Source organism: Ictalurus furcatus, chromosome 7 (genome assembly GCF_023375685.1).
Source record: "Ictalurus furcatus strain D&B chromosome 7, Billie_1.0, whole genome shotgun sequence".
Taxonomy (NCBI): Eukaryota; Metazoa; Chordata; class Actinopteri; order Siluriformes; family Ictaluridae; genus Ictalurus; species Ictalurus furcatus.
This window is the reverse complement of record NC_071261.1, coordinates 5042726-5056960: the sequence shown is the minus strand read 5'-3', so window position 1 is coordinate 5056960 and position 14235 is coordinate 5042726. Positions and strand designations below refer to the sequence as shown.

The 14235-nt window shown below is 41.2% G+C and overlaps 2 protein-coding genes across 2 annotated transcripts in view; both read left to right on the top strand.

Moving 5' to 3' along the window:
- The window catches only part of pappa2 (pappalysin 2), a 97456-nt gene that overhangs the window by 55660 nt on the left and 27561 nt on the right, over positions 1-14235 (top strand). The window contains exon 15 of the mRNA XM_053627979.1: positions 3865-4027. Within this exon, the coding sequence (XP_053483954.1) occupies positions 3865-4027 (163 nt within the window). The remainder of the gene's footprint in view (positions 1-3864; positions 4028-14235) is intronic.
- LOC128609502 (uncharacterized) lies at positions 8414-9558 on the top strand. The gene is made up of 2 exons (XM_053627982.1): positions 8414-8991; positions 9064-9558. The coding sequence occupies exons 1-2, from the start codon at positions 8434-8436 to the stop codon at positions 9202-9204; spliced, it is 699 nt and encodes a 232-aa protein (XP_053483957.1). The 5' UTR covers positions 8414-8433; the 3' UTR covers positions 9205-9558.

Genomic DNA, 14235 nt, shown 5'->3' with positions numbered 1-14235 from the left:
AATTCTTCCTTATGGTGTTCAATGGGGTTGGGGTCACAGCTCTGTGCAGACCACTCGAGTTCTTCCACAACACCCTTGGCAAACCATGTCTTTATTGACCTCATTTTGTGTATAGGGGCATTGTCATGCTGGAACAGATTTGGGCTAGGCCCCTAAAGGAAAATCTTAAAACTACCACATACAAAACATTCTAGACAGTTGTGTGCTTCCAACATTGTGGCAACAGATTGAGGAATATACTGTATATATTGTATATACTGTAGGTGTGTTGATCAGGTGTCCACATACTTTTGTCCATATAGTGTTGTGACACATTCCTGGGCTGGGTCGGGAATGAAGAGATGGGAGGCAGGCTTGGGCAACTCAACAGGGGCTGTTTATTTTACTTTGTTTTACTTTTGCTTTTCAGCTATTTTATTTTATTGCGCACACACACACACACACACACACACACACACACACAGCTCTGTGCTGCTTAGATCTCTCTCCCGTGGCTCTTGTCTCTCTCCTCTTTATCCTTGTCGCCACTTACTGAAACACAGCACATTCATTAGCCAAATTCCACACAGGTGTGTGATCCTTACCACTCACTTTCTCCAGCTCAGTCAGCAGTCTGGTTACATCTGAATATTTAGGCACAAACCTACAATAATAGCCAGCCAGCCCAAGAAACTGTTCACCTCCTTTTTGGTCTTTGGTCTCTGGCAGGCTGCAATCACTGTGGTCTTATCAATTTTGGACACACTGGAACATGGCCCAAGTGGATGCCCAGATATCATACTTCCACCTGTCCACTAGCACACTTCTTTGGGATTGCTATGAGTCCTGCACGCCTCAACGATCTTAGGACAGCCCTCAGATACTTTAATGTGCCGTTGCCAGACATTACTATAAATAATGCTGTCTTCTAAATAGGCTGCAGCATAGGCAGCATGAAGATGGAGGACTCTGTCCATGAGTTGCTGGATCATCACTGGGGCTCCAAACAACCCAAAAGGAAGGGTCAGTTATTGATGTAACCCAAACAGAGTGGAAAAGGCAGTTTTCTCACGAGGTATTGGTGTTAAGGGGATATGCCAATATCCCTTTCTCAAATCCGGTGTTGAATTAGAGCAAGCTTCACCATACCGATCAAGCAGTTAGTCAATGTGTGGCATTGGGTATGCATCAAATTTAGACACTGTGTTGACTTTTCTAAAAGTTGTTGTGAAACATATTGATGGAATCGGATACAGAAGTATTTCAAAACTTCTGAATCTTCCAGTAAGCACCATTGGGGCTATTATCCACAAGTGGAAGCAACATCACTCAGTCATCAACCGTCCACACACAGGTGCTCCTCACAAGATTTCTGACCAGGGAGTCAGAAGAATAGGAAGAAGAGTAGCCCAAGAGCCAAGGACCACTCGGAAAGAACTCCAGAAACACTTGGAGGCAGCAGGTGCCATCGTCACAGAGAAAACAATAGGCAATGCACTCCACTGCTCACGCTCACCCCACAAGACTCCATTACTAAAGAAAAGGCATGTCGAAGCTCGTTTAAAGTTTGCTACAACTCATTTGGACAATCCTGTGAAATACTGGGAGAGTGTAGTCTGCTCAGATGATTGTAAAATTGAACTTCTTGGCTCTCATACTACACACCATGTCTGGAGAAGAAATGGCACTGCACATCACCCTAAAAAAACTATTCCAACAGTGAAGTTTGGAGGTGGAAGCGTCATGGTGTGGGCTGTTTTTCATCACATGGTACTGGCAGACTTCATATAACTGAAGGAACAATGAATGGAGCCCTTTAATGGGAGATTCTTGAAAAGAATCTGTCCACTAAGTATTAAATAAATTTTAGTTAGAGTGTTCAATACTTTTTCCTGTGTTCTTCCTCTGCCTGAGTGTCCTGCTTCACTCGGTATTATCTGTCTTTAATAATTGCAAAATACAGGTGGGTTAGTGCAACATAAAGTAGAAAGTGTGCTTCACATATTACGCATATGCAAGGAATAGCGTTCAATACACGTGACGCAAACTTCTTCATCAGCCGAGTACGCTCGTACTGCACACGCGCTACCCGATGTTTCTAACCGCGCCTACTGTGTACGCGCAGGTCGCACTTGCACATTTAATTCTTTTGCACTATTTAGTTGTTCCACAAGGTGGCAACAGTGACCCAGGGCTGTTGATTGTCAAGGTAGTTGAAGAAAAAATGGAATAAAAGGAGAGATGGAAATGAGTGCAGAAAGTATCTGCATTTATATAATTCTAGCCTTAAAGTGTATAAGGATTTGTATATGGATGGCGAGAGATTTCCCAAGCATTGTTCTTTGTGTTATTGTGATTTTTCTTCATTGTCGTCCTTTAATGCTCTGTACTGACTCTAGGCTTGGAGGGGTAGTGCAAATTGTCGTAATGCGCATGCGTCGACCGCCTGTATACGCGTACATGTCAAATGGAGTATACTTTGAAAGGCTATGTGTACAACTGTGCGCACTTGTGAATAAAACGTAAAAAAAAAAGTATACCAGAGCCTTTAGGCTGGATTTGTTGACCATCAATTACTGTGACTTGGTTAAAGGCATGCTTCAGAGTCTCGTGCTTCAAGGGAAAATCCTAGAGGGGAATCTCCACCAAGAGTGGATCTCCAACTCCCCACCCCCTGTCCCCCCCTGATGTCGATGCCTCCGGCACTGCCTCCCCAGCCAATGCTGTGCTCATTCCCGCTACTGCAGGACACATCCACAAACATTTCTCACTATTGCCTGAAACCCTGGCCAATATGTCCACAAAATTAGTGGATGGGTGAGGTGAGGACTAACCGCTGCCTCCACTCTATGCTTTTTGCTCCTGGAATTTAATGATGACTGGCACTAGTGGATATTTCTGCACACACCTCACCTTCACTAATTATGCATTACCCAATGCCTCACCTTGAACCAGGCATTGGTGGATTGAGGTCTGGTTACAGCTGCAAACCACCAATGCATGGTCTGTACCTTTTGCACACTTATCAGTATACAATACATCCCAGCTTGATCTGAGGGGACACAGGGGGAGAGGGAGTGGGAATTTGGGGTTTGGGGAACTGGTTTCAAGGGAAATGGCCCCTGTTTCCATGGTGCAGGGAGTGGGGAGGCCGGGGAGAAAGGGGAAATATGGGGGAACGAAGGGAGAACTTGCCTGCCCCTAGTATTTGCTGCCAAGTGGCCCTCCACCAGCTGGACTGCCTCGTCAAGTGACCCGTTCCGTAGTCCCCTCCGGTAGTTGGGTGATAAACTGCTCCAGCACCACGAGGTCAATTACTTCTTTGACACCGCACTGCTCTTAAGAAGTGTCGACATGGAGCTCACCAACTACCATTTTTACAGATGTTTCATCACAGCCCAGGTGCTCTGTGATTAGTAACAGTGATTCTTGCTCTCTGTTGAGCAGTACCAGAATGTTGAGTGATTCTTATCCTAAACAACGACAGTATCAGCACTTGAGTGATTTTCATTCTCGATAACGTATGCCATTGGTACTGTTTATGAGTGTTTTCTGTTATTGTCTGGCAGGCTCTGTGTTATGAACCCTTACAACTTTGATATGAGGCCTCCACTAGTTCAGAAGGAAACTGCCCTGGTGGTCTGGAATGAAAGGAAGTAGCATTGTACCATGTGCATGCTACATATACAAGCATGTTTTTATTATTAAAAATCGCATTGGTTAGGGCTTATAAATGGCTTGTTAAGTGAGTTGAATGAGATGTGGATGATTATGGAAAACACAAAAATGCAAGAATATGGCATCTCCATATACCATTTATCCAAATACTGTTCTAGGGACATCCACAGGACTGAAATATAAAATGCTTGTATGTCTATTTATTAGGTGTGTGCACAGGCCATGCACTGTGGACCCTTGCAGTGGTGTGAAAGTAGAGCATGCTTCAGTTAACTGCACCCCCATTCTGGACCCCACACACTGCTCCATTACCTGCCACCGAGGGTACACACTGCACGTGCTCAGTGGCCTGGGCTTTCGTCCTCAACAGGTACAGAAACAGCTTTATATTGAGAATATAATATATATTTTTTAAATTTATTAATTACTTTTTGTATGTTTTTACTTTTAAAAATCATCTGAAATAAATATTGAAAAAAAATCTATAAATTGTATAAATATGAATATATAAATGATTAAAATACATACAGATAATAAAATTTAGACACATGGAATTTCCAATGAATAAATGACTGAATGTTTCAAGTTGCATATTAAGATTGATGAGTCAATCATGAGTTGGTTGATGAATTTGTTGTGGCGGGGACATTTAGTGCTAGAGTTGAAACATTTAAAACATTCTCACCATTTTTGTGTTTTATCCTTGGAACATTTGAAAGTCCTACTTTCTCTTTCTCTCTCTCACTCTTTCTTTCTCTCTCTCTCAGTACAGTTGATATACAGTATATCCCTTACACACAGTTAATGTTTTTTAATCTGTTTGACCGTTTACCTCTGGAATTGGTGCTAAGCAATTTGTGCAACTTGGCAGTTGATCCAACAGAAGATGTACATAGAAATTGTCGCTCACCTTAGAGGGTTTTTTTTGCTGGCCATCACTACAACTAGACAGGGAATTGCGTGTGTAAATGGTCAGCATGCAGTGTCTGTGCAGGGAACTAGAGTTCAAACATCTCATGCTGTGGCTGAACCTAGCATTACATATGCAGGATGTGGTAGTTCAGTGGATAAGGCCTTTGGCTATGGAAGATTGTGAGTTCAATTCCCAGTGCCACCATGGTGCCATGGGCTCTTGTGCAAGACCCATAATCATTAACTTCAACTGTTCAGTTGTATCCTGTTGGAATAACATGAGTATTTGTTTTTGATAGAGACTACAAAGCACTTGTAATAGAATGTAATAGAAATATATGTTGGGTATAGTAATGTACTTTGCTATAGTAATAATATCAGCTTATCTGCTTTTGAAGATGAGACTTTGCCAGTGATGTGTCCAGTGAGGGCTCACAAGCACGTAGAAATGACTGCCAGCTAGCTATAAAGTGGCTATAAAGTGCTTTGCAAAGATAGGTTAGCCCATTGGGTAAAGGATGTGATTGTGCAATCATACTTGAACCCAGGTCAAGAGGCACTTTCTTCCTTTTTATTTATCCTTTATTTTACCAGGATAGTCCCATTGAGATATAAAATCTCTTCTTCCAGGGAGTCCTGGCCAAAATGGCAGCACAAATAGTTTCACACAAAAAAACAACAATTTAACAAATACATAAAATGCAACACACAAAACAAATGACGCATTAATAAAATTATATCCAACACTCATATGACTGCAGGTCAAAGATTACTTAAAACAAGTACATGTTTCCTTCAGGTTGGTCTGTAAAAGATTTTTAAAAGTATTTAAAGATGGGAGTGTTTCCAGCATTATAATACTTTGCAGCTTATTCCATAACCAGGGAGCATAAAAAAAGAAGGCAGCTTTACCATGCTGTGAATGTACCTTAGGAACATTTAAAAGAATTCTAGTAGTAAATCTAGTGCCATAGTTACAGGTGTAATGAGATAAAAGACTGGAGATATAACTAGGTAATTTACCTAACAACAGCATGTGTATTTTTCTCTTTTGATAGAAGTAGGACCAGCTACCAAATTCATACAAGGTACAATGATGAGTGCGTGAGGAGGCACCCGTTATAAAGTGTAATGCAGAATGGTATACACAATCCATTTTTTTTTTAGTGAGGATAGAGTCACATGCATATAAATCATATCAACCTAATCCAACACTGAAAGGAAAGAGCTTCAAAAGAAAAACATTTCTTTAAACGAAAAAGGAAGTCTACTTTTGGTCTAAGCTTTTTTAAAAGATTTTCAGTATGTGTGTTAAAACCACATTTTTCATCAAACTTAAATATTTATAACAATTCATAACAATTCACTCTTTCTATACAAAGCCCTTCTGTCACGATCTCGCCCGCAGATGGCGCTGCGGCGGCCACGTGCACGGAGCGTGCGCGTGCACGTGCTTTAAGTGTGCATGGACGAGAGGACTTTGTTTACAATGGACATGTGCACTTGTTTTGGTTTCTGTTCTGTCCCCTCCCTGTTTAGTTATTGGCGGAAGTGCGAGGGTGTGTTCAATTGTTACCAGCTGTAGGCATTTAATGTAAATGTCATTAGTTATTTAAAGCCCTCGCATTGCTGTGCACTTCGCGCAGTATTATAGGTTACATGTTAAGTTTCATGTTTCATGCCTCTTTTCTAGTTTACGTGTTGACCTCGTTTCCCGTTTCTTGTAGATTGACCATAGTGGTAAATAAAGACCTTGATCTGCAATTGCTTCCTGTTCGAGTCTCGTTCCGTAACACCTTCTAAAGTTAAAATATATTGAACAACTACTTTAGTGTGACGACGAATAAAGAGCATGTATTTGTTTTTTTAGAGTTTAAAACCAAGTTTAATTTTGACAGTGACAGAGGCAATGACGAGAAGGAGTCTTGCAGAAGCTCAATGGCTTGATTCAAAGAGGGTGCACTGTGTAAACAATTGTGTCATCAGCGTATACTCTAGCTGAATTTGTCCCTTGACCTATGTCATTTATATAAATTGAAAATAAAATTGGTGCTAAAATAGATCCCTGTGGAACACCTTTATTAACTGTTAATTCTGTTGAACTGGAATCTTCCACTGAGCCACAATGCGTTCTTTCTATTTATTGAACCAATTTAGAGCCATTTCACTGAAGCCTAAACAACTAAGTCTCTGCAACAAGAGTTCAACAGGTCAACAAATAAAGCTGCACAAAGCCGACTTCTATGTAAACTTTTTATAATGTCATTTATAACTAGCATGGCTACTGTAATAATACTGTGATCTGATCTAAAGCCTGATTGAAGTTCATTTAGAATGTTATTTTCTGTTAAAAACTGTTTTATTTGATCATTTAAAAAAAGACTCAAGTACTTTTGCCATCACCGAGAGTCTTGAAATGGGACAATAGTTATTTATGTCAAAGGGGTCTCCACCTTTTAGAAAAGGGACAACCATAGATGATTTCCATGCCCGAGGAATGACATTTGAAGTTAGACTCAAATTAAAAATAGAAGTGATAGGTTCTGCTATAAGATCTGCAGCTATTTTTTTAAAAATAAGGCTTTATTTTATCAGACCCCGCTGATTTTTTACAATCCAAATTTGATAGGGTTTTATAAACTTGTGTGACTAAAATAGGAGTAAAAGTGAACATCTGAGTAGGACAACATGAAAGAGCTTCCACATTTCCTTTTATCTTATGTTCCCTTAAATTGCTAAAATCCTAAATTAAACCGGCAGAAATAAAATGACTAGTAAAGGCATTCACAATATATATATTTTTTTGTCCTTGATTACACTCTAATTTACTTTTAAATAATCAGGCAGGCTGGTGGATGTTTTTTGACCAAAATATGATTTGGTCAATTTCTAAAACTTAGATGGATTATTCAATTTATATCATTTATCATTTATCATATTTAAATAGTCACAATAGACATAATAGTCCTTTAAATGCTATTCAGTGCTCACTATGGCTCCCTTCTGAGCTGTACTTAATGGAGTACTTCATAGTCTCAGGGAGTTTTTCCTTGCCACCATCGCCTCTGGCTTGCTCATTAGGAATAAACTTATTGTCACATTCACTCTTCGAATGTTGACAAACGTGACATTGTTTACTATGGACATGTGCATTTGTTATGTTAGGTCTCCTCCCTGTTCTGTCATTGGCTGTTGTATGAGCGTGTGTCTAGATTGGTGTCAGCCGTCAGCACTTAACACGCTGATTATGTTTGTATGTATACCGCGCGCCTCCCAGCACACGGCGTGGAGTATTAGTTTAGATTCGATACGATAGATAGTCATAGGTATAGTCATAGTCATAGTCTTAGTTATAGTCCATGTTAGGTTCCTTGTTAGAGTTATTTAGGTTCAACTTTAGATTTAGTCCACGCTGGTTTTTCCGCTCCCAGTTCTATGTTTCTTGTTTTGTATCTTGACCCTGTTTTCCGTGACCGCGACCTTGATTCCTGCTTTGCCCCGTTTATGCCTGTTTGCCAATCGCCTGACCTTTGCCTGTTTGTGGATTATGTTTTTGGATCACGATTTGGATTTATCTGCCTGTGTCTCACTTAAATAAAACTGTTAAACTGCATTTGCATCCATCCTAATCTCCCTTACATCTTGGGACGTGACAGAATACTCAGCCATAACATGGATGCAGCAGGAGAACGAGGAGAGCATCACAGCAGTAAATATACGGATTACTGTCCACGATACAAATCAGTCCAGTTTCTCCAGAGAACTCCCGATAGAGACTTACGGGTTGGAGAGCCACCCGTTGTTGTTCCTGGTTCACAGCCAGGTGTACTTCGCTAGCCTGGCACATCCCAAGCCTGTAAAGAAATGGTGGCTGGGGTTCTAGTGTCCTGGTTTTATGGCCCGGCCCATGACTGGGTGGTGCAGCTGATCCATACAGGGTCCAGTGCCCTCAATAACGTCAGTGAATTTGCTGAACTTTTTCTGCAAGAGTTCATGCAGCCAGGGCAACTAAAAAGCCTGGATTTACTGGAGAGGGGATTCAATGGGATGAACATGGCTGACATACCTTTCCACCTCTATTATGAGTGCGTGGACCAGGTAGCATCTGCAGCTCCGTTTCAGGTTCCGGCCAACGTGGTGGAGGTAGCACCGACCTGTATGGCTGAGGGCTACTGGAAAGAGGCTCCGCTGCGGTGTCCTACATGCAAGAAGCTAGGTCTCCAGGAAGCATTTTTCTGCTCAAAGATGCTTCAAGAGCAGCTGGACAAACTGCTACACAAGAAAGCCCCTGCGGAACTACAGCCAGAGCTCAATGTGGCGACCTCAGAGATCCAGCTTAAGACCCACGAGGAGGTCTCAGCACCTGAGCTTCAGAAAGAGGACAACGTGGCAACCTCAGAGCTTGAACCTGAGACCCATGAGGTGGTCTCACCCACCGAGCTTCAGCCAGAGGACAATGTGGCGACCTCAGAGCTCGAACCTGAGACCCATGAGGTGGTCTCACCCACCGAGCTCCAGCCAGAGGTCCACGTGGCGACCTCAGAACCCAAGCTTGAACCTGAGATCCATGAGGTGGTCTCACCCGCCGAGCTTCACCCTAGAGGACAACGTGGTGACCTCAGAGCTGCAGCTTGAGACCCATGAGGTGGTCTCACCCACCGAGCTCTAACCAGAGGTCCACGTGAAGACCTCAGCCCAAGAGTTTCAGTCTGAGACCCATGAGGGGGTCTCAGCTCCAGAGTCCCTGGTCGAAGAGACGGCCAACCCAGGCCCTGCTCTTGCCAAGTTCCTGACCCAGGTGGAAGAGATGGCCAACCCAAGCTTTACTCATGCCAAGTTCCTGTCCCAGGTCGAAGAGATGGCCTCCCAAGACACATTACTATCCCCGGTCGAAGGGATGACCAACCCAAGCTCTGCTCATGCCAAGTTCCTGACCCAGGTCGAAGAGACTGCCAACCCAAGCTTTGCTCACACCAAGTTCCTGTCCCAGGTCAAAGAGACGGCCTCCCAAGACACATTACTATCCCCATTCGAAGAGACGACCAACCCAAGCTCTGCTCATGCCAAGTTCCTGACCCAGGTCAAAGAGACAGCCAACCCAGGCCCTGCTCATGCCAAATTCCTGACCCAGGTCGAGGAGACTACCAACCCAGGTCCTGCTCACGCCAAGTTCCTGTCCCAGGTCGGTGCCAAAGTCAGTACTGACCAGGTTCTGCTCATGCCTGAAGTTCTGGTCATGAACAATCAAGCTCCAATCACACCAGAGTCTGCTGTCATGACCAACCAAGTGTCTGTTGACACGGACAACCAAGCTCTGCTCATGTCCAAGTCTGCTGACATGACCAACCAAGTTATGCTCACGCCAGAGTCTGTAAATACGTTCAACCAAGTTCTGCTCACTTATAAATGTAAAAATTTATATCCTGAATTTACATATTTCTCTAAAGCTGCTTTGTGACATTGTCCATTGTTAAAAGTCCAATAAAATAAAATTGAATTGAATTGAGTGTCACTTTTGGACATTTGTACCTTTGTAAGAGGCAACATGGCAACCGCAGAATCTGTCACTATCTTCAAAAAACAGCTAAAGACCCACCTTTTTCGGGAACACGTAACCAACCCCTAAACAAAAAAAAACAAAAACCTTACCCTGGCACTTACACCTCTACTCTGTGCACTTTGCTTCTTCTAGAACTCAATTAATAGATACTGTATGGTAGCACTACTTGTATTGTTCTCTGCTTGATATATCGCTTTGCTTGTATTTTCTCATTTGTAAGTCGCTTTGGATAAAAGCATTTGCTAAATGAATAAATGTAAATGTAAACATGGAGCACACCAGATGTGTACATTTACTACATTTTACAGATTGAATGATACTTCATAGCAAACCATGTGCTCTGTGGTAATTTTCAGTATTTCCCAGTTGTCAGTAGAGTTCAGTATGCTCACCTTCGATTGAATTCAATTTAGTTTTATTTATATAATGCTTTTGACAATGGACAAAGCAGCTTTATAGAAATCCGGATATGGATTTAGATTTAGATCCCTAATGAGCAATCCAGATGCAATGGTGGCAAGGAAAATTTCCCTGAGATGACCTTAGGAAGAAACCTGGAGAGGATCCAGAGAGAAAAGGGAACTCATCCTCTTCTAGGTGGTACCATCCAAAGGAATCTTATTACAAACTTTAGGCTAGCCATGTGGAGCCATCCTCAGCAACAGCAAGTGATTGTCAGGTGAAGGAGGCTCCAAGCAGAAGTACAGTATCAGGATGGGCCAGGCAGGTCTGGAGAAAAGAAGGAGGCAGGATCACCAGCATCTCATTGGGCAAAAAAAATGAGAGAGAGAGAGAGAGAAAGAGAGAGAGCACATATTATTAGGTATGTTGTTGTCCTATAGTGGTTTAAGAGGATGTTCATTGTGTGCAAGCAGGGACTAGTTACGACAGCATAGCATAGCTAAAAGGGAGAGCAAGAAATGAACACAGGCATGAGGGCTCCTTGGGACATAAAGTGCACCACCAATACACTGTTATCAAACCTGAGTGAACAGAGTGGGGGGCAATAGCATCCAAACATCACAGCTTACCAGAATGCTCTATGCCCATTAACCCTCCAGGTCTGTGCTGCTACCTTTAACTTTGCTCAAAACCTATTTCTATTGAATAACTATTACGAAAAGGCTTGAAAACAAATATGTAGATTTTCAGTCTAGACTTAAAGATAAAAAAAAACTCTGAGTCCCAAACACTAATTGGAAGGCTGTTCCTTAACTGTGGGGTTTTGTAAGACAAAACTCAGTTCCCTGCTGTAGTCTTCAATATTAGGTACCAACAAAGAGCCTGCATCTTTTGTACTGCAGGTACAGGTACTATGGTGTGAGTCCTTCAAGTGTTTTTTTAGGTAATTAGTAGTATTCCATAATTAATACAATATAACACAATACAATACACTAAACAAAATCAGTTTTATTCAGAGCCACTGCAGTGTGGATAAAATGGGGTGATGCAGTCATATCTTCTTGTCCTGGTAAGGACTCTAGTGGCTGCTACACTCTGGACAATGTGGACTATTTTTTGTGCATCTTGTAGTGACATCATATTTATTATCTTAGGAATATTTCTAAATGCTATCCTAGTAATTTTATCTACATAAGCTTCAATTGAGAGATTGGAGTCAATTACACCAAGGTCTTCCTGCTACACATAATGTAACTGAAAGGCCATCCAGAGTTACTATGTAATCAGAAATCTTACTATGAGCTGCCTGTGGTCACAATAGAAGTATGTCTATCTTGTCAGAATTAAGTAGGAGGAAGTTACTCAGCATCCAGTGTCTAATGTCAACTTATTTCCCTTATTTACTCAATTTAATCGGGTGTCTGTCATCTGGCCTTGATGAAACATACAGCTGTGTGTTATTGGCATGGCTAATAGCATGTTTATGATAACTGTACCCAGAGGTAGCATATATAGGGAAAAGAGCAGGGAGTCTAAAGCAGGGCCTTGTGGAACACCAAAACTTACTTTAGTATGCATAGAGAAGTCACTATTTACATCTACAAATTGATAATGGTCAGTTAAATGAGACCTGGGCCAGGAGTGAGCCATTTCCTTAACTCAGGTAGGCCAGTAGTAGGTCAATTGCCAGCGCTGTCTTAGTACAACCTTCTGGCAAATCACGCTATTGACATTTTATTTTCCTAGACATCCTGCTATAAGTGCATCATCTTATATGTGCAAGTGAGCAAAATAGATGGTTTTACCTATTGAATTTATTTGTATTTAGAGCAGATATATAAAGCTTTAATTGTTAACTAACAGCGTATAGAGAGACTGTTTAACATTTTCCCCCAACTCATTTTCATGTTCATTTAGCATGACATTTTATATGTGTAAAGGAAACAAGTCCTATATAAAATCTCTTTAACAAAGTGTGTGTATCGATGGGCACTTATTCTGGTTTAATATTTATGTTTTTCTGTTAGAACAGACATAAAAAAAAAAACTTAACTAATAGTAAATAAAAATATGAGCATATGATTAAATTGGTGTGTAATACACACACACACACTGGCTATGAGGCTCTTGGCTGTTTTTCCTATACACTCGCTCTAAGTGCAGCATTATACTGTATATGTGTAAGAGAAAGATATATATGTATATTTGAGTTACCAGATGGTGTGCATGCATACTTCATTCATAATGATCTACCAAACTATTACGTTATTACTTACTGATTAATTTACCATTATTCATTAGTAGTTAATAGTAGTGACTTAGGTATTCATATAGTAATTCTCTAGACAAACAGAATGGTATACAGTGGTGCTTGAAAGTTTATGAAAACCCTTTAGAATTTCCTATATATCTGCATAAATATGACCTAAAACATCATATGATTTTCACGCAAGTCCTAAAAGTAGACAAAGAGAAGCCAATTAAACAAATGAGATAAAATATTATATTTTGTCATTTATTTATTAAGGAAAATTATCCAATATTACATATCTGTTAGTGGCAAAAGTATGTGAAGCTCTAGGATTAGCAGTAAATTTGAAGGTGAAATTAGAGTCAGGTGTTTTTAATCAATGGGATGATGATCAGGTGTGAGTGAGTGCCCTCTTTTATTTAAAGAACAGGGATCTATCAGAGTCTGAGCTTCACATCACATGTTTGTAGAAGTGTATCTTGGCATGAAAGTGTATCATGGCATGAGCAAAGGAGATTTCTGAGGACCTCAGAAAAAGAGTTGTTGATGCTCATCAGGCACGAAAAGGTCACAAAACCATATCTAAAGAGTTTGAACTCCACCAATGCACAGTCAGACAGACTGTGTACAAATGGAGGACCATTGTTACCCTCCCCAGGAGTGGTCGACCAACAAAGATCACTCCAAGAGCAAGACGTGTAATAGTCCACGAGGTCGTAATGGAACACAGGGTCACTTCTAAGCAACTAAAAGTCACACCCACATTGGCTAATATTAATGTTCATGAGTCCACCATTAGGAGAACACTGAACATCAATGGTGTGCATGGGTTGCAAGGAGAAAACCCCTGCTCTTCAAAAAGAACATTGCTGCCCCTCTGTAGTTTGTTAAAGATCACGTAGACAAGCCAGAAGGCTATTGGAAAATTGTTTTGTGGACGGATGAGACCAAAATAGAATTTTTGGTTTAAATGAGAAGCGTTATGTTTGGAGAAAGGAAAACACTGCATTCCAGTATAAGAACCTTATCCCATCTGTGAAACATGGTGGTGGTAGTATCATGGTTTGGGCCTTTTGAGCTTCATCTGTTCCAGGACAACTTGCCATCATTGATGGAACAATGAATTCTGAATTATACCAGTGAATTCTAAAGGAAAACATCAGGACATCTGTCCATGAACTGAATCTCAAGAGAAAGTGGGTCATGCAACAAGACGATGACCCTAAGCACACAAGTTGTTCTACCATAGAATGGTTTAAGAAGAATAAAGTTAATGTTTTGGAATGGCCAAGTCAAAGTCCTGACCTTAATCCAATAGAAATGTTGTGGAAGAACCTGAAGCAAGCAGTTCATGTGAGGAAACCCACCAACATCCCAGAGTTGAAGCTGTTCTGTACTGAGGAACGGGCTAAAATTCCTCCAAGCCGATGTGCAGGACTGATCAACAGTTACT

Excerpts from the sequence above, each read along its gene's own strand:
- LOC128609502 (XM_053627982.1), top strand. The coding sequence starts at position 8,434 with ATGGTGGCTGGGGTTCTAGTGTCCTGGTTTTATGGCCCGGCCCATGAC. Across the intron at positions 8,992-9,063 it reads TTGAACCTGAGACCCATGAG|GTGGTCTCACCCACCGAGCT; the intron begins GTGGTCTCACCC and ends GAGACCCATGAG.